At 38.3% G+C, this 19,143-nt stretch overlaps 1 protein-coding gene across 1 annotated transcript; it reads left to right on the top strand.

Moving 5' to 3' along the window:
• The first annotated feature begins 8,641 nt into the window (after positions 1-8,641).
• VMO1 (vitelline membrane outer layer 1 homolog) lies at positions 8,642-19,046 on the top strand. The gene is made up of 5 exons (XM_051995906.1): positions 8,642-8,748; positions 9,964-10,159; positions 16,306-16,621; positions 16,798-16,913; positions 17,505-19,046. The coding sequence occupies exons 3-5, from the start codon at positions 16,409-16,411 to the stop codon at positions 17,800-17,802; spliced, it is 627 nt and encodes a 208-aa protein (XP_051851866.1). The 5' UTR covers positions 8,642-8,748; positions 9,964-10,159; positions 16,306-16,408; the 3' UTR covers positions 17,803-19,046.
• Positions 19,047-19,143: the final 97 nt, after the last annotated feature.

Below are 19,143 nucleotides of genomic sequence, written 5' to 3'. Positions count from 1 at the left end.
AGCAGAAAGCACAGTAAAAAGATATGTAGCGAGTTGAGAAAGAGATTAAAGGAATAAGAATAGGCAATGAAGAAACCAAATTATCACTCTTTGCTGATGATATGATGGTATACTGAGAGAACCCCAGAGATTCTACTAAAAAGTTATTAGAAAAAGATGTGTAGCTTGTGCACATTATTCTCAAAGACCTGTAGGGCTGGGGATTAATTCCAGAGGTGAAAGGCCGGATGATATATGGCAAATGGATGTTACACATGCATTCATGTTACAGTTGATACTTATTTAGGCTTTGTATTGCATCCTCTCAATGAAAGTTGCTTCACATGTAATAAATCACCTATTTCACTGTTTTGCCTCTATGGGTATTCCACACATCATCAAGGACCCTCATATACCTCAAAAATATTAAAACAGTTTTCATAGGAATTCTCCATGCATCATATTTTTGGGATTCTTTATAACCCTATAGGACAGGCCATTGTAGACAGGACTAATCAGACCTTCAAGAGATTTAACAAAAAACAAAAAGAGGGAGATGAAAGTAAGGTCACTCAGAAAGATATAGATAAAGCAGTATACACCATAAATTACTGAAAATTTGATTCAAATGATTTAAGTCCAGCTATGAAATACTCTCTGGTGAACATAGAGAATCACTCAAAGAGACCACCCCATCTTCATTAAAGAGACCATGGAAATGAAAAAGGGTCCTGAAAAATGGGAGGGACCCTGTAGAGTTCTAATGTGGGGGCCAGGATATGCTTCTATCTCCACAGGAGAAAACCTTCAGCAGTGGATCCTCACTAGACACCTCAAAGTTGTCCATAGAACTGAAGAGGAAAAGAAAGAAGAAGAGCCGGCTATCCTAAAGGAGGAAAAGACGTGCCCCCAAGATCACTAGCAAGATGCTTTCATATATATATATAGGTTTGTGTTACACACAATCAGGACTGGTCAGAGGCCAAAAGGTGGGCGAGATCCACCATTGCTTAGGATTGTCTCATGGGAGGAGAAATACAATGGAACTATGGCAAAGGTAAAGTACAGCTTTGCTGGATTTGTGAATAGGCTTTCTTTGTGCTGGTCAGGAAGGAATTGTACCTATTGAGCACAAGTGAAGAAGGAGACTTTAGGAATGCCAATTTCGAGTATGGGGTATCATGCAGGGGACGCCCTGTCCTAGCGACACCCTCATTCCCGTGGGGGGGCTGCAGTGTGTGTCTACACAAAGGGGTCATCAGGCCGGTCCCCATATCTGCGTGCTGTGCCCATACTCGTACTTGTCATATAATTGAAACTGGACATTGCAGTCTTGGCATGAGGCTAAAAAGACGACATATAACAGTCTCCCAGGACCTATTTGGGAACCTTACAAAGGCAATGCCTGGAAAGGTTTATGGAAAGCACAAGCCTCTAAGGGACATTCTTGTCCCTCAAGAATTGGGCCGGCAGTTTGGCACATGAAAAAACATCTTGGGCCCTGGTTCTTGGACAAATGGCACAACAATTGGATACCAGTTTTATGCTAAAGCCTGTCTGGGAGGAAAATATGCATTTATGTGAGAGATTCTGTAACTGTTACCAAAGAAACCTTAGATTTTTACAATGTTACTTGCTGGAATTGTACAGTTAGTGATTGCTTGGATACTGACATTGAAAATCAGACTGTATCAATGCTTCCTGTCAAAAGTGAGAAATAGTATATTAAGACTGATCATATGTACAATGCCATAATAGAATAGAAGGAAACAGACCTTAGTCCCATTAGAAAAAAGAGATGCATCAGCTGTGTCATATTAGGTTTCATATGCTGGTTTCACTTATAGTTTCATCAATCTCTCTTGCAATATCCATATCGAAAAACAGCATAGTACAAGCTAGATACATAGAGGAACTAGTTAAAAATGTCTCAGTGGGTTTTGCCCGACAAGCTAAGATAGATGAACAATTGTAATAGACGATAAAAGATTTAAGAGAAGTATCATTGGAAATAGATGCAGAAGTGGAGTTATTGAAATTCCAGGATCAATTATAATGTGATTACAGATATACAAAGGTTTGTGTAACCCCTTTGCTGTGTAATCATACAAGTCAAGATTATTATTGGGACAGTATCAAGAGGCATTTGAATGGTTTATTTCTCAACATAACTGAAGGTGACATAGAAAGTTTATATAAACTAGCATCTGACACAGAGAAAGCTTCTCATGAAGATGTGAAACCAGATAAAACTGCTGAAAAAAATCATACATTGGTTTGATAATACCTCTTCATGGTGGTTAAAATTAGAATCATGGATTGCCTTGTGTGTTATTAGGTTGTAATATTAGGATGCTTTTATAAATCTTTCTTCACCTTTCAGAGGTTGCAGCTCAAGAAAGGACTTTTTATCTAAAAGATAAAAAGTGGGAATTGCTAGGCTATGGGATTCTGCCGAGAGGAAGTACTGAGGCCACCTCAACCTTTGGTGCACAATAAGTTTTCTGCCATGTTGTGGAAACGCCCTTGTTGAGCAAGGAACAATGATTTGTTATCAGGGAACCGGTGTGAGCCTGAGGTCACAGTGTAGTTGCTTGTGAGAAGGGATGCCTTAACATGTCCTCTCACCTATGAGTGAGTTGCTAAATTACTGGATTGGCTTTCCTCCCATTGGCAGATACTATGCATATGAAAAGACAATGAGCTGCTTCTCTGAATGGTGATTGGGGATTGCCTACTGTTCACATAGTGATCACCGCTTACAAAAATGCATATCAACAAGGCTGTAAGGCATAATAACCTGGAGCTCTTTTCACACTCTATGAGTCTCCCTCCTCATTCATCTCATCTCTAAGATCAAAGGGCTCATATGCTTTAAGCTCTTAAGATGGATCTCTCCAGGAAAAAGGTATAAAAGATAGTGTGCCCCTGGTTTGCAGAAGGCTATTTATAATTTGGCTCCTATTATATCTATTCTGTAGATCTCCCTTTGTAAAAACTAATCAATGTTACTTGGTAAACTACTATTGGCAGAAAATAATGAGGCAGTAATCAATGGTAATTGATATTTGGGTAAACACATCATAATGAGGGCTCAATTAAGTAACGTTTCAAAAGATACATTTGGGGAGCAGAGCCAATATTGTGAAATACAGATTATAACCCAACTGAACCTTTTATAATCCACCATTCCCTTACAAACAACTTTAAAGTAACTCCTCAAAATTGCACATGTTTTAACTATGTTGGATTACTTGCTATTTAGGGGAGCAGTGGAATGGGGAAGGAGGGAAAAAATTTGGAACACAAGATTTTGTAAGAGTGGATGTTGAAAACTATCTTTGCATGTATTTTGAAAAGTAAATAGCTATTCCTATAAAAATAAAAAAAAGAAAAGAAATGAAAAATAACTCCTCAAACCAAATTTTAGAGTAGTAGAGCCGACAAAATGTCAGAGTATGACATTTTTACAGTGTAAGACAACTTAGAAAGGAAAGATTTGCAACACTAGGGAGGGAACCAGTACAGAGCATGGCAGAAATGCCAACAGTGAGTCTTGGAGGAGTTCCAATAGCTGTAGCAGCCGCAGAAGCTTCAGGAGTAAAGAAAGAGTGGTGGGTTGAACAATTGGTCAGAAAAGATTACAAGGGACTTTTTGCTGGCACTGGATGTAGCCTGCACTGATTGGCAACTGTATTGAACATAAGCAGTTCTGGATCACAGATCCAGTGTGGAGAGGAGCACTTGTGTTTAGTCATAAGGATCAGAGGCTCTGATCACAGTTTCAAGGAAGAGAGAAGTGCTAGCACTTAGACCTGCACAAGAAAAGAGATTCTTTGTGGGTAAAGACCAGAGCCAGACCATTAGCCAAATCACACTACCTTGGAAACAATGAAAATTTGTAGACTCCTAGAACGGCTATGAAAACAGGTGGGCAGAGCCCAATATGTTGGGAAAATGATTAAACAATCAATACATAAATTCAGAAGACAACAACAATGTGGAAAACAGCAAAGCCTCAAAGAAAAATGCTAATTGAACCCAAGTGCAACAAGAAAGTATTAACAAAAGAAAAAAAAAGAAATAACTCAAATTCCTTGGGGTATCCCTAAAATTTTGAACAAGATAAAAAGCCACCCTTTAGGAACCTAGCCTACTAGTACATGTGGAGTTGGGAGGGTAAATCCAGAGGATCATTTCACTTTTTTCATTTCATCTTCCGCTATGCCTTAATCTAGTTTTTTATCCTCACCATTATCCTCATTACCTCCACCCCACCCCACCCAGTTCTTTTCCAGGTGATCATTTTTGCATTGGCTGCACTCTCCTTGATCTCTTAGCTTAACTCCTTAGTGAATGTACTCAACTCTACATTATCTTTTCATTTTGAATCTTGTCCCCTTATTCAATTGCTAATTATGCCCTTTCTAACTGTAATACTGAATTATTCTTACCATACACCTAATAATAATAATAATAATAACTAACCTTTATTTGAAACTTTAAGGTTTCGCAAAGTATCTTACAAATATATCATCAACCCTAAGAGATATATATTATTATTCATTTTATAGTTGAGAAACTAGGGCAGACAGAAGTTATTACTTGTCCAAGTAACAACCAAGCTAATAGGTGTCTAAGACAGGATTCAAATTCAGATCTGACTGTAGGAGCAGTACTATAACAGCTGTGTGCATGTGTGTGTGTGTGTGTGTGTGTGTGTGTGTGTGTTTGCTGTGAATCAAGCTGGGGAAAATCATCATGAAATCTTGTCCATGGAGTCCTCTAAAAATGTTCAGGTCCTCATCACCTTTCACCTGAATTATTCTAGTTGGTCTACATGCCTCAAGTTTTTCTCCTCTTTAGTATATCCTTCACTTAACTGCTAAATGATTTTCCAAAAGTATATATCTGGCCATGTCACCCCTCAATTCAGTCAACTTCAGTGGCTCTCTAAAAGAGCAAATATAAAAGTCTTCTGCTTGGAATTTAAAGCTTTTCATAGCCTGGCTCCTTTGTCATCCTAATTTTTCTCATATTTTCTCCCCCTTTCTACATTCTGCCATATAGCCTATTTCCTGGCCTGCTTTGGTCTACTTGCTCATGGCTCTACACCTTTCCATACTGTTGCTTTGTATGTGATAAGAATGTCCCTAAATCTTGCTCTCTATTGCACATATTCAGTCTATATTGGATTACCTAGAGGAGGGGAGTAGAGGGAAGGAAAGAAGAAAAATTTGGAACACATTCACAAGGGTGAATATTGAAAACTATCTTTGCATGTATTTTGAGAATAAAAAGCTATTATTAATTTTTTTAAAAATTATTTTTAAAAAAACTTAATTTCTGTCTCTGTTTCCCTGGATTCAGCTCAAATTCTACCTTTCATTAGAGATTGTTTCTGGTTCCCCCAGCTGCTATTGTCTTTCCCTTTGAGAATACCTTTCATTTACTTGGACATTATATTCTATCTCCAGCAATTAATACAGTGTCTGGCAGATAGTGTATGCTTATGAAATTCTTATGGACTAATTGAATGATCGTTTACTCTTCCTCCTTCAACTGTGTATATGTTAGAGAAATGTTTTGTTACCATTGTACATGCTATGCTATTTCAGTAAATGTCTTAGCTTTTAAAATAATAGTGTCAACAGGCTGACTATTGAAGATTAATATACTGGTAGAGATTACTGGGCTGAAGTTTTAGGAATACTTTGAACTTAAGAGCAGTTACTTCCCTTTTCCCTGTGAAATCCAATGTATGAGTGGGAGTTAGAAAAAAGTACAAAGCATATATCATACATAGGCCTGGCTTGTCAGAGGCTGTCTATTCCATAGGCATATTCCCTCATTACTTATTTCCTTTTGGAGAAACTCAAATGCTAGAGTTTTCTATCAATGATTCTCAAATCTATCTATTTTGCCTCAAACTCTCTGCTGACCTCCAGTCTTGCATTTCTACCTGCCCTTTAAACATCTTCAGCTGCATTCCAAGAAGGTGTCTAACAGACTTCTTAAACTCATTATGTCCAAACTTTCCATCCCATCCTATGTTGTGGGAAAACTGGGACACTGATGCATTGTTGGTGAAACTGAATGAATCCAACCATTCTGGAGAGCAATCTGGAACTATGCCCAAAGGGCTATCAAATTGTTCATACCCTTTGATCCAGCAGATCCACTGGGTCTATATCCCAAAGAGATTTTTTTAAAGGAGAGAAAGGGTCCTATATGTGCAAAAATGTTTGTGGCAGCCCTGTTTGTAGTGGCTAGAAACTGGAAACTGAATTGCTGCCCATCAATTGGAGAATGGCTGGGTAAATTGTGGTATATGAATGCTATGCAATATTATTGTTCTGTAAGAAATGACCAGCAGGATGAATACAGAGAGGCTTGGAAAGACTTACATGAACTTATGCCAAGTGAAATGAGCAGAACCAGGAGATCATTATACATGGCAACAAGATTATAAGATGATCAATTCTAATGGACATGGTTCTATTGAACAATAAGATGATTCAGATCAATTCCAATTTTTCAGTGATGAAGAACACCATCTACACCCAAAGAGAGGACCATGGGAGCTGAGTGTGGACCACAACATAGCATTCTCATTCTTTCTGTTGTTTTTGCTTGCATTTTGTTTTCTTTCCCAGTTTTTTTTCCTTCTTAATCCAATTTTTCTTGTGTGGCAAAATAACTGTATAAATATGTATACATATTGGATTTAACATATATTTTAACATATTTAACATGTATTAGACTACTTGCCATCTAGAGGAGGGGGTAGGAGGAGGAGGTGATAATTCAGAACAGAAGGCTTTGCAAGGGTCAGTGTTGAAAAAGTGCCCATGCATATGTTTTATAAACAAAAACCTTTAAATTAAAAAATAAAAATAAAAAGAAACTTTAGGGTAGGAGGGTAGAAGGGAATGGGAATCAGGAGTCAGGTGGAAAATGGGATTTAGATGATTATCTACAAGAACTCAGGGTCACTGGAAGGAGAATATTCATCACTGAATGAAGAACAACACTCCTCTTCCCAATAGATGTTGGAGGCAAGTGCAGTATGATAAAGGAACCACAAATAAGTTAGTCAGATGGAAAGCCTTGCTTCATAATTTCTTATCTTGCTAAAGGCTGGAGAATAGGCAGGAAAAGAACACACATGCAGATAAAAGTGGAACCTGTACAGCAATCTTCATTCCCCATCAACTTTCTGCTTTGACTTCCCTCAAAGGACAGGTTCCTAAAGCCAAAGAGCAGATCTTTGCCCTGAGGTTCTCCATATTCCAGTTAAGAGCTTGGGCTGGCAGTAAAAAATGGAAATTGGAATTGGAACAAAAGTTGGCAAGGATGAAAGTTGTTGCTTTGGGGTAGATGCCTGGCCACATTCCTTGCTTCCATTCCTCAGGGCCCCTCTGTGCCTAATAAGAGATGGGAGGTATAAGATGCCTCCTAGAAAAACTTGACTATTTTTCTAAACCGTCTCTAAGGCCTAAAAAGTGGATCAGAACAAGAGTCAAAAAAGATAATGGAATTTTTGGCATGAGAAGCACAGTAGATACCTCAGAATCAAAAAGATTTTGATTCCACCTCTCATACATAATGGATGGGTGATCTTAGGCAAATTACTTAACCCCTTAGTGCCTTTCCTCCTTTCCCCCTTCCTGGAACAACTTTTTCAAAATAATAAATTTTCTCACTTGGTGGTCCTCAAAATGATGGGTCTGAATAAAAAAAACTACTTTGAGCCTACTGTCTCAGAAGAAAGAGGTGATAATTTCACTGTACTCTCCCTTAGAACACAATAGAACATTATGTTCAGTTCTGAATATAATATTTTAGGAAAGACATAAGCTAGAGAACATCTGGAGGAGGAAAACCAGGGTAGTAAAAGGCCTTTGGATTGTGTCTTATGAAGTTTCATTCAAGGCACTGGGAATGCTTTGCTTGTAGACAAGAAAATTATGAGTATGATATTTGAAGGTATTTATAAATTTATGATATTTAATCAGGAATTTTAAGGGCTATCAGAGAGGAAGAACCAAACTTTTCTGCTTGTCCCTAAGTGGTAAAATCTGCAGCAATTGGGTGCTGCTTGCAACTTTAGGCTGATTTTAAGAAGAAAATTCCTAGTAATTATTTTTAAATAAACTTTTTTTTTCTGACTGTTCAAACACAAAATTGTTATGCCACAGTTCTTTTAAACTGTCCTGACTCAGTTTCCCTGTACGAGTTTCCCTTGTCTCACAGTTTCTTTAATTGTTCTGTCTCAATCCCCTAAATTGTAAGAATCACAGAACCTCCCCCCTCCCCCCCTCCCCGGTCTGACTGAGGACTATTTGCTCTAAGATTATAAATTGTTAGCAAGATAAACAAGAGAGTAGACCTCCTGACTCTTTTCTGTCCTCAAGAATTTACAATATCCCTCTAAAATATTTCAAGATACCTCACTGATATCTTTATCTCTGTGTATTCAGACATCTTGTCTCTGGGTTTTTAGGATTTATGGCTTCCCCCATCCTGACAGAAGTTTTCCCATGCTTCTCACCCCTTCCTTTGTTTAGAAAAAAGGTATTTAAGAAGTTGGGGTTCTTCCATTCAGTGAATGTAATATTCAATCTTGAAATTGTCTTTCTTGTCTGTGATTCTTTCACTAACTGATCAATAGCTTATCTCTCACCAAATAGCTCTCTCTTTCATCACAGCTATTCTAGTGAAGAAGCAGCAATGTCATTTTGGAAGGAGGAGCTCTTCCCTTACCTGGTAATGATGATGCTTCAGAGCTATTTATTGCTCTTAGGTGAAGGAGTCTTGGGGATAGAACCAGCTTGTGAAATTCAAAAACTCAGAGACATTATTTTCCCTGATTATTCCTAATAATATTACCCGGTTTGGTCGGGTAATTCCCTAAAGGACAGTCCTATGATGCTGTGTGGAGACAGAAATGTGAGTCTTGTTTGCTATGAACCTGTGATGAAGCTATGTGTGGAGATGATAGGAGACTGAGGACAAGAAGTGAAGTATGAACTTTGAATAGCAAAAAGGAGATCTCAACCAGAACCTATGTATGGGGATGGGGCAGGAGGGAAGTCACCATCACCCCATGTTCTCTGATTTCCAGTGCCCAAACTTCCAGAAACTAAGAGGGAATTTTGCGGGGATGAAAACATTCTCTCCTGAGTTGAATGAGATTTCATTTTGATCCCAAATAATAGAAGCCCTTGATTCTTATGGATTGTGTTGTCTGATTTCAACTGTATAACCTGGTTACTCTTTCACCACTTGCTTTGATAAATATATTTTCTCAGCATCTATGATAATTGTTAGTGTGATAGAGTCCACTGGGAGAGAAACTAAGCCAGTTGAAATTGTTAACATTAATTTCCTGATTTGGGGCATGATGGCTCCCTACCTGGGATGATCAGGGTAAGTGGCTACTTTGACTTTTCAAATAATCACAAGATCATTCTAAGTATATTATTCCTTCACTTAAGAACCAGAAAGCATAAATATGACAATGACAATAGTGACATAGGTATTATGTGGCTTTAAAGTTGCTTATTTAGTTTAAACAATTTGCTTATTAGTGCCTTTTGTATATACACTTATTCAGGAGCCAATTAAAAGACTTTTCTTCACTATGCAGTGATGAATATCTCTCTTTGATCTCCAGTTTGGAGTATGAGCCTCATAATATAGCTAGGTGGTACAGTGGATATAGTATAGGGCCTGAAGTCAAGATGACTGAATTCAAATTTGGTCTTAGATGTTTGTTGGCTGTGTAAATCTGAGCAAGTCACTTAACCTTTGTTGGCTTGAGTTTCTGTATCTCTAAAATGGGAATAATAATAGTACCTATTTCCCAGGGTTGTTGTGAGGATCAAAATGAGATAATTCTTCAGTGCTTAGCATCATGCAGGCACTATGGCACATAGTAAGTATTAAATGTTTACTGTTATCATTATTTTTGCAACTTAGGTTTCTGGCCAAGCCTGAGGTATTATAAACCACTGACATTACTCCCAAGTGGTGGAGAGACTGCTGAAAGAAGGCTATTTACTTATATAAGGACTAGAAAACTCTTGGAAGGAGAAAAAAAAAAACAAAACATGGTTTCACACACACTCTTTGGAAGAGCCAAATATAAAGACTGTGCAAGCTGCAAACATGGAAGGTAAGCCCATTCATCAATATGTCATCAATTTCTAATTTAACTTCCTAGAGACTTCAGGGAATTTCCCCTTGGGTGAGATTGAGATTATCTTGCTAGGTTTGAGCTGACATCATAATTTCATTCTTTCCTGCATATTTTCTGATCTATTATTTTTTAAGTTTTTAATTTTCAGATGCAAATCTCCTTTTACCTTTCCTCCACTCACTGGGAAGGTAAGAAATATGATATCAATTATACATATGAAGTGATGAAAAACATTAACCATATTTTGAAAAAAAAAGCAAGAAAAATAAAATGAAAAAAAATATTTTTTTAAATCTTTACTCAGTTCTCTGGAGGTGGATGAAATTTTTCATCACAAGTCCTTTGAAATTGTGTATTATTGTACTGATCAGAATAGCCAAGTTTTTCACATTGATTATCATTACAATATTGCTGTTACTGCATCTAATGTTCTAGTTTTTCTCGAAGTGCCCATGTTAAAGAAAATACAGGACTAAAATAATGAAAATTTAAGAGCATTTATTGCTAGCTAGCAAATGAACCCCACCAGAACAGGGGAATCAGTGAATGAGTGGTCTCAGGGCCACATATTTATATAAAGAAGAGAGAGACATCAAAATGTTTCTTGACACATTTGTCATAATGAAAGGAATTTCTATTCTAGACAGAAGGCAAAGGTTATCACACTAAGGGTGCCATTCCCAGACGTCAATACGACAATATTTCTTTATGTTTATCAAGTTGTCGAGGTTTTAGGTTTTTTAGGGCAGCACATCTGGGGGTGTAAAAAAATGCCATTTACATTAGGGAATGAAGAGCTAGTAACAAACTTCTAACCTCAGAGTTTGGAGATTATGTTTCTCACGGTCCCATTCTGAGTTGCTTTCCACTTCATTCTCACTTTGTATTAATTCATATATCTCCCAGTTTTTTTTTTCTGAAGCCATTTCCTTTATCATTTCTTGTAACACAATAGTATTGCATTACAACTATATACAATTTGTTTAGCCATTCCCTAATTAATGAACATTGCTGTTTTCAATTCTTTGATACCATAAAAAGAGCTGTTATGTCTTTGTACGTATGTGTTCTTTCTTTTTCTATGATTTCATTGGGATACAGATTTAGTATTGCTGGATCAAAGGATATGCACAGTTAGCCATCTGGGCATAGTTCCAAATTATTCTCCAGAATGGCTAGAAAAATTCATAATTAAGCCAACTACTTTCTACATTCCCTCTAGCATGTTATTTTCCTTTTGTCATGTTAAACAATATGAAGTGTTAGGCGATACCTCAGGAGTTTTAATTTGTTTTAATTTGTATTTCTCTACTTATTAGTAATTTAGAACATTTTCCTCATGACCATTGGTAACTTTGATTCTTCTAAAAATTGCCTCTTTTTATCCTTTGACCATTTATCTACTGGGGAATGGCATTTGCTCTGGCAAATTTTACTCAGTTTTCTATATATTTGAGAAATGAAACTTTTTTTAAAAAAAGTTATAGCTTTTTTATTGACAGAACATATGCATGGGTAATTTTTTTACAACTTTGTCCCTTGCACTTACTTCTGTTCCAACTCTTCCCTTCCCTCCCTCCACCCCCTATATGTTTAATATTGATATTGCTTCATTATCTATGGTACGTACTCTTTAGTGTTGTGTCACTGGAGCCATCTGACAGTGGCTGCTGGAGATCCCACCCAGATCTGCAAAATGGATCTTCTCGTGTAAGAGGATGATACAAGGAGACTGAGAGGCTCTTGCATTCTTTGACCTCTCTCCTCTTCCCTCTGCCTCCAATTTATTTCATTTCCAGACTGTAACATTTGTGTCAGCAAAGGCTGCCCTGCAACTCCTTCAGATGCTATGATCTACAGCTGTGGAGACTCTGGGAGAATTGACCTGCCCCTTAACACTTTAGCAAGATATAGTTTCCTTCCTTATCTCTTAATTAGATCAATTTTTGCTTTTGCTTGATCTGAGATCAGGATGACTACTCCTGCTTTTTTTTACTTCACCTGAAGCATAATAGATTCTACTCCAGTCTTTTACCTTTACTCTGTATCACTCTGCTTTAAATTTGTTTCTTGTAAACAACATATTGTAGAATTCTGGCTTTTAATCCAGTCTGCTATCTGCTTATGTTTTATGGGAGAGTTCACTCCATTCACATTTACAATTAAAACTACTAATTCTGTATTTCCTGCCATCTTATTATCCCCAGATTATACTTTTTCTCTTTCCTTTTCCTCTTTTCCTCCTCCCCAGTATTTAATTTATGAGCATCATTTGCCTCAAGCAGCCCTCCCCCTTTAGAGTCCCTTCCCCTTTCTTATACATTTTCCTTACTATTTCTGTTTTCCCTTCTATTCAGCCTACCCCTTCTCTTTTTTGCCTTTCCCCTCCCACTTTTCTTTTCTTTTTTTGCTTAGGCAATTGGGGTTAAGTGACTTACTCAGGGTCACACAGCTAGGAAGTGTTAAGTGAGGCCAGACTTGAACTCAGGTCCTGCTGACTTCAGGGCTGGTGTGTTGTGATATGGAAACTACCTGCCAGGGGCTGCTGGAAGTCTAACTAAGACCTGTAGCATGGATCTCTTCATGTGAGAGGATGATTATGATACAAGGAGACTGACAGGCAGTTGCGTTGTTTGATCTCTCTCCTCTTCCCTTTTGCCTCCAATTTATTTAATTCCCAATCCACAAGGAACATCTGTGTTAGTAAAGACTGCTTTGCAACTCCTTTAAGTGCTATGATTCACAGCTGTGGAGGCTCTCAGAGAATTGACCTGCCCCTTCATTTAGGCATGGTCCTTAACACTAGTGCTCTATGTTCTGTGCTGCCTAGCTGCCCCATTTCCTCCCGCTTTTCAATAAAGTGAGAGAAGTTTCTCTGTAAACCAAATATGATGAAAGATTCACACAATGTTCATCCACTTCTCTTCTTTTCCTCAAATATAATAGGTTTCCTTTGCCTCTTTGTGAGATGTAATTTCTCTCATTTTACCTCCTCTTTTCCTTTTTTCTGGTATACCACCAGAACCACCTCTAGTTCCCTTTTTATATTATAACAATCAAATCAAATTAAACATTGTACTCTCTCTGTATACCCATAACAGAAATACAGTTCTCAAGAGTTTTTACCTTTTTATGCTCCTCTATATTTGGAGGTCAAATTTTTTGTTTATCTCTGGTCTTTTCATCAGAAATAAATGGAATTCACCTGTTTCATTGAATGCCCATCTTCTTCCCTGGAAGAAAATGTTCAGTTTATCAGGGTAATTTATTCTTGGCTGCATTCTAAGTTCCTTTGCCTTTCAGAATATCAGATTCCAGGCCCTTGGGTAATCCTGGGTAATCCTTATCGTGGCTTCTCAGTATTTGAATTGTTTTCTTCTGGCTGCTTATAATATTTTTTCCTTAGTCCAATAATTCTGAAATTTAGCCACAATATTCCTTGGAGTTTTAACTTTGGGGTCTCAAGAAATGTTTCAATGGCTATTTTATCTTCTGATTCTATGATATCAGGGCAGTTCTCTTTGATGATTTCTTGAAAAATAGTGTCTAGGCTCTTTTTTTCATCATGGTTTTCAGGGAGTCCAATAATCCTTAAATTGTCTCTCCTAGATCTATTTTCCAGGACAGTTATTTTCCCAAGTAAGTATTTTACATTTTTTTTCTATTTTTTCATTTTTTTGGTTTTGCTTGACTGAGTTTTCATGTCTCATCGAGTCATTCATTCCATTTGTTCAGTTCTAATTTTTAGAGAATTATTTTGTTCATTTACTTTTTTTTAAACTTCTTTTTGTAATTGCCCAATTGAGTTTTTAAATGAGTTGTTTTGTTCTAAGAAATTTTTTTTTTCCATTTCACAAGTTCTGTTTTTTAAGGAGTTGTTTTCCTTTTCCATTTCACAAATTCTGTTTTTCATGGAGTTGTTTTCTTTTTCCATTTTGACAAATCTATCTTTTAATGAGTTATATGCCTTTTCCAAATTCTCTTGAAAAGTTTTCCTTTCCTTTCCTTTCCCCATTTTTCTTCTAGCTCTCTTTTAAGATCCTTTTTAATTTCTTCTAGGAGAACCTTGTGTGATGGGGATCTGGTATTCCACCTTTTGGGGCTTATCTGGAGATAATCTGCTTTTAGTCTCCTCAGGGTTTGAAATCTGTTCTTCTCTTTCACCACAAAAACTATCTATGGTTAGAGTTCTCTTCATCTTTTTACTCTTTTTTTTTTTTTTTTAAGTTGGGATCTCGTAATATTCTGGTTAGCTTTCTGGAGGTCTTGGGAGCAGCCTTCGTTTTAGCAGAGTAATCACTACAAGAATAGTCAGGGATAAAGTTCAAATTTTTATTGTCTCCTTCACAGTCTGTCTCTTTGTCTGGGGCCTGGGCTAGCTTTCAGACAGACCTTGGTTTCAGTGGAAAGATGAAGGAGAGTCACCAGAAGCCTGATCAAAGATGGAATGTCTCTCCCAGTCCAAGAGTTTGAGCTTCAGCCTCCAGTTCTCTGTCTTCTCCAAGTCTGTCTCTAAGTCTTACTCTGACCTCTTAAATACTCTATTACAATTAAATCCATTTATCATACTGAGTATAAGCCCATCATTATATCACTAGGGAACCAATATTTGTTGTAAGATCAATTCAATCATATGAACTAGAGAACTATTAATCACTATACTAAACTAGATAACCATTATCTTATTAATTCCACTGAGTTAATACCTTGTTGTAAGAATTGTTGTTTTAAGTACACTTCTCCAGAGTTCTGGCCCATTTCAGGATCTGCTTTTAGGGCAAAGGGAGGTTTTCCAAGTTTCCTCTACAAGTGGCAAAGCTGCTGTGGCTGTGCTGGGATGGTGCTGACTCACTCCCAGTGCTGGGTGGGCGTGGCCAGGTGCCATGACACTGGCATTTTGGGATTCACTATTTTACCTTCCTTAGGATGGCCAATTTAATCTCTATTACCTTTCCAACATTTAATGGTTCAGCCAAACTGGCCTTCTTGCTTTTCTATATATGCAATGTTTCATTTCTAACTCTGCTTACATTTGCACAGGCTGACTTGCCCCAAATAGAAAGAACTTGAATTTACCTGAGCCTTAGAATCTCTTCATCTTTCAAAGCTCTGTTCAATAATGCTCCTTGAATGAGACTTTTTCTGATGAGAGAATCCAGGTACTAGTATCTCCCCTCTTAAATACCTGGTATTTACTTGTTTATATTCTCTAGATACTTATCTGAATAAGAATCACTTCCCTCAAAAGAACCCACATGTGCAGAAATCTTTGTAGCATTCCTTTTTGTAGTGGCAAGAAAGTCAACAGAGTGGATGCCCAGCAGTTGGGAAATAATGGCTGAATAAGTTATGGTATATGAATGTAATGGAATATTATTGTTCTATAATAGATGATGAGCAGGCTGATTTCAGAAAAGCCTGGGAAGACTTAAGTGAACTGATACTAAGTGAAGTGAGTAGAACTAAGAGAACATTGTTCAAAAAAATTATGTAATGATAAACTGTGATGGAGTTGGCTCTTTTCAACAATGTGGTGATTCAAGACAATTCCAATAGACTTGAATGGAAAGAGCCATCCACATCCAGAGAAAAGACTATGAAGACTGAATGTGGATCACTACATTGCTTATTTGTTTTTTTTTTTTCTTTTTTTTTCCCCCCTTTTGGATCTGATTTTTCTTGTATGGCCTGATAAAAGTGGAGATATAAGAGTTGCACATGTTTAACCTAAATTGGATTACTTGCTGTCTAGGGGAGGAAGGAGGTTGGGAGGGAACAAGAAAAATTTGGAACACAAGGTTTTCAAGGGTGAAAACTATCTTTGCATGTATCTTGAAAAATAAAAAGCTATTATAAAAAAAAAAAAAAGAGTTGCTTCCCTTTCCTCACCTCATTTCCAACCTCCAAATACCATGTAAGTTGCAAGTGCAAAAACTATTTCATTTTTGTCTGTAACCTCCAAGCCTAGTTGTACTATCTGGTTCATTAGCAAACCTTTAATAAAGCCTTAGTAAATTGGTTGAAAAAATAGATTTCCCCCCTTTCTATTAGCACCCTCTTCTAACTGCTTTTCACGGTCTTTAGTTCAAAAGCACTAAGACGTGGTGTTTCTCCTTTTCTAGTGTTCCTTAATCTCTTCCTCTTCTTGCCCCTTCCGCAATTGGAGCCTGTGGGAGTGCTAACTATAAGAACTGTGAATGTGGTGAAAGACCAGACAAAGGCAGGATGGTCTGCGGAACCTGGTTTATGGCGCCACATGCTGTGTTGCAATTGCTCCTCCTGGGATCATGTCTCAGGACAGGTTCTGCAGTAGACAGCGACGCCAGGGAGCGCCCCTATACAGCCGTTATTGAGATACCCAATGGGGGACCCTGGGGAGACTGGACGTGGCCCGAGATGTGTCCGGATGGATTCTTCGCCAGTGGCTTCTCCCTCAAGGTTGGGGACCTTCTGTCTAGGTCTCTGAGGAATCCTAGTTGGTAGTGGGAACAGTTAGATGTCTGGGTCCCTGATTTGTGGGGAAAGGGGCTTGGAGACTTCATTCTCTGGATATCCTTTTACTGCTTGGGTTGGGAAACCAGGATTCTGATTCTTCATTCCTCACACTCCCCAAGGTCGAGCCTCCTCAAGGCATTCCGGGAGATGACACCGCCCTGAATGGGATCCGGCTTCACTGTGCCCGAGGCAACGCTGAGCGCAACACTCACGTGGTGGCTTCTCAGTCTGGAAGGTAATGAAAGTCTCTTCTTTAGTGACCCTGGGTATGGAATCCTCCTTTCCCTCACTCCTCCACCCCTCCCCCACCTAGGAAACCAAAGAGGGAAAAGGCTTAAGCTTCTTTGCTTCCGACGTGATTTCCTCAAATTTGATGTGTCCCTAATCTGAATCCTCTAGGGAGAGACTCAATCTCCTCTGTAACTAGAAATCTACTAGATAAGGGAGCTAGGAGAGAAAAGCTTGAGCATAAGGTGGTGATGGTGGGGTGGGGTGTGTGTATGTGTGTGTGTGTGTGTAGTGACAATTCACTATTTTTCCTTCTCATAACTGATTGGAAGTTTGTTGTAAAGTGCTTTAATCAGAATAGGAGAAAATGAACAGGTCATTCATCCCAGCACCCACCCTTGTCTTTCCCTTGTGTGAGGGAGCTGAAAGAACTTCCCTTTGTGCAGTGTTTTGTCTATTTCATGAAGATTTCACGAGGATTTGGAGAACTTGGGAACTGGAAGTTTGATGGAGGGGGAAGGAGAAGGGGAGAGAAGAAAGGAGTTATAATGGAGAGTTCCACACTTCAGTAGGTCCACCCTCTTTGCTCTCCTTAAAGGTGGGGAGCATGGACTGAGCCGCTGTGGTGTCCAGATGGCGGCTTCCTTGCAGCTTTCTCGCTACGGGTGGAAGAGCCCAGCACCCCAGGAGATAATACCGCAGCTAACAACGTGCGCTTCCGCTGCTCAGGGGGTGAAGAACTAGAAGGACCCGGCCTGGAGTGGGGCAAATTCGGGTCCTGGAGTGATGCTTGTTCCAAGGGTATTTGTGGCCTTCAAACAAAGCTGGAGGCTCCGAGTGGGCTCAGGGATGATACAGCACTCAATGACGTTCGTTTTTTCTGTTGCAACAGCTAAGATCCATCACAAATTGCTTATTAGTGTCTCTTTTCTCCCAATTCTCTCACCAAGTCCTCCACAAAGCCTGCACAAAAGTCAATTTACTCCTTAAGGAAATCTAGTGTTACTCAGATTTGAACTTACACATATATACCCACTCTCTTCTCTTTTATTCCTTCATAGTAAATCTCTTCCCATTTCAATCCTCTATCTTGTATGTTCCTAAAGAACCTAGGTGTCAGCTGAACCTCTGTCCTCCTGCCTTTTCATATGTATTTCCCTCACTAAATTGTAAACCCTCAAAGAAACTGGTTTTGTTCCTTGTAGTTCCACCCTCACAGTGTTCTAAGCATTGGTAAATGCTAGCTTTGTGATGTTGGGGGGGGGGGGATCCCTTCCTTTCTCTTGTGTTTTCTACTTTATAAGAATAATTATTTCCCTCACAACTTTGTGAAGCAGTGCAATGATTATTCCATTTTACAGATGAGAAAATTGAGGTCACCATCATTCTATTCACCTGGGCTTGAAACTTAAGATTCCTCACTCTTACTCCATATATCTAATTGCCAAATCTTGTACTTTCTAGCATCACAATATCTCTTCTTTGTCTCCTTTCCACTCACAGTTTTAACTTTAGTTCAGTCCCTCATTGCCTTTCCTTCTGCCATTGCAATAGTCTTTTAACTGCTCTCCCTGCCTCAATTTGCTCCTTATTCCAAACCATTAACCATTCAAATGGTGATGTGATATTTTTAAAGTGTAGGTCAAACCATGTCATCCCTCTGCTTAATGAGCTCCAAAATTATATATAAAGTCCTCTAGCATTTGAATCTCTTCATAATCTGACACCACCCAACCTTTCTGTGCTTCTTACACTTTACTCCTCTCCATAAACTCTTAAGATGTTTCTAGAACAAGATATTCAAACTTTCATTTCTATTCCTTTGCATTGGCTCTCCTCCACCCATGCCTACAAAGTTCTGCCCTCTCACTTCTTGGTTACCTCAGCTTCCTTCAAGATTCACTTCAAGCTCTACCTTTTGCAGGAAATCCTTTTTTGGTTCTCCTAGTTGCTGATGTCTTTCCTTCTAAGATTACATTCTATTTAATCTGTATTTATCTTTTAAGTACCTAGTTCTTAAAAATAGTTTTCCTCCAATAAAATGTAAGCTCCTTGAGGGCAGGTAATATTTTTGCCTTGCTTTGTATTTCTAGCACAGGCTTAATAAATGGTTTAGCGATTTGTCTGATAACACAGCAAACTCCAGTTGCCTAATTTCTGTTTCGACACTCTGGGAAAGCATTGTGGGTGTAGTGCAGAACAATATTGATTCTGGAGTAGTGGTTTGAGTTCAAATT

This window comes from Antechinus flavipes, chromosome 4, assembly GCF_016432865.1.
Source record: "Antechinus flavipes isolate AdamAnt ecotype Samford, QLD, Australia chromosome 4, AdamAnt_v2, whole genome shotgun sequence".
NCBI classification, from domain to species: domain Eukaryota; kingdom Metazoa; phylum Chordata; class Mammalia; order Dasyuromorphia; family Dasyuridae; genus Antechinus; species Antechinus flavipes.
The sequence above is the reverse complement of the archived record's forward strand: the minus strand, read 5'-3'. Positions and strand labels throughout refer to the sequence as shown.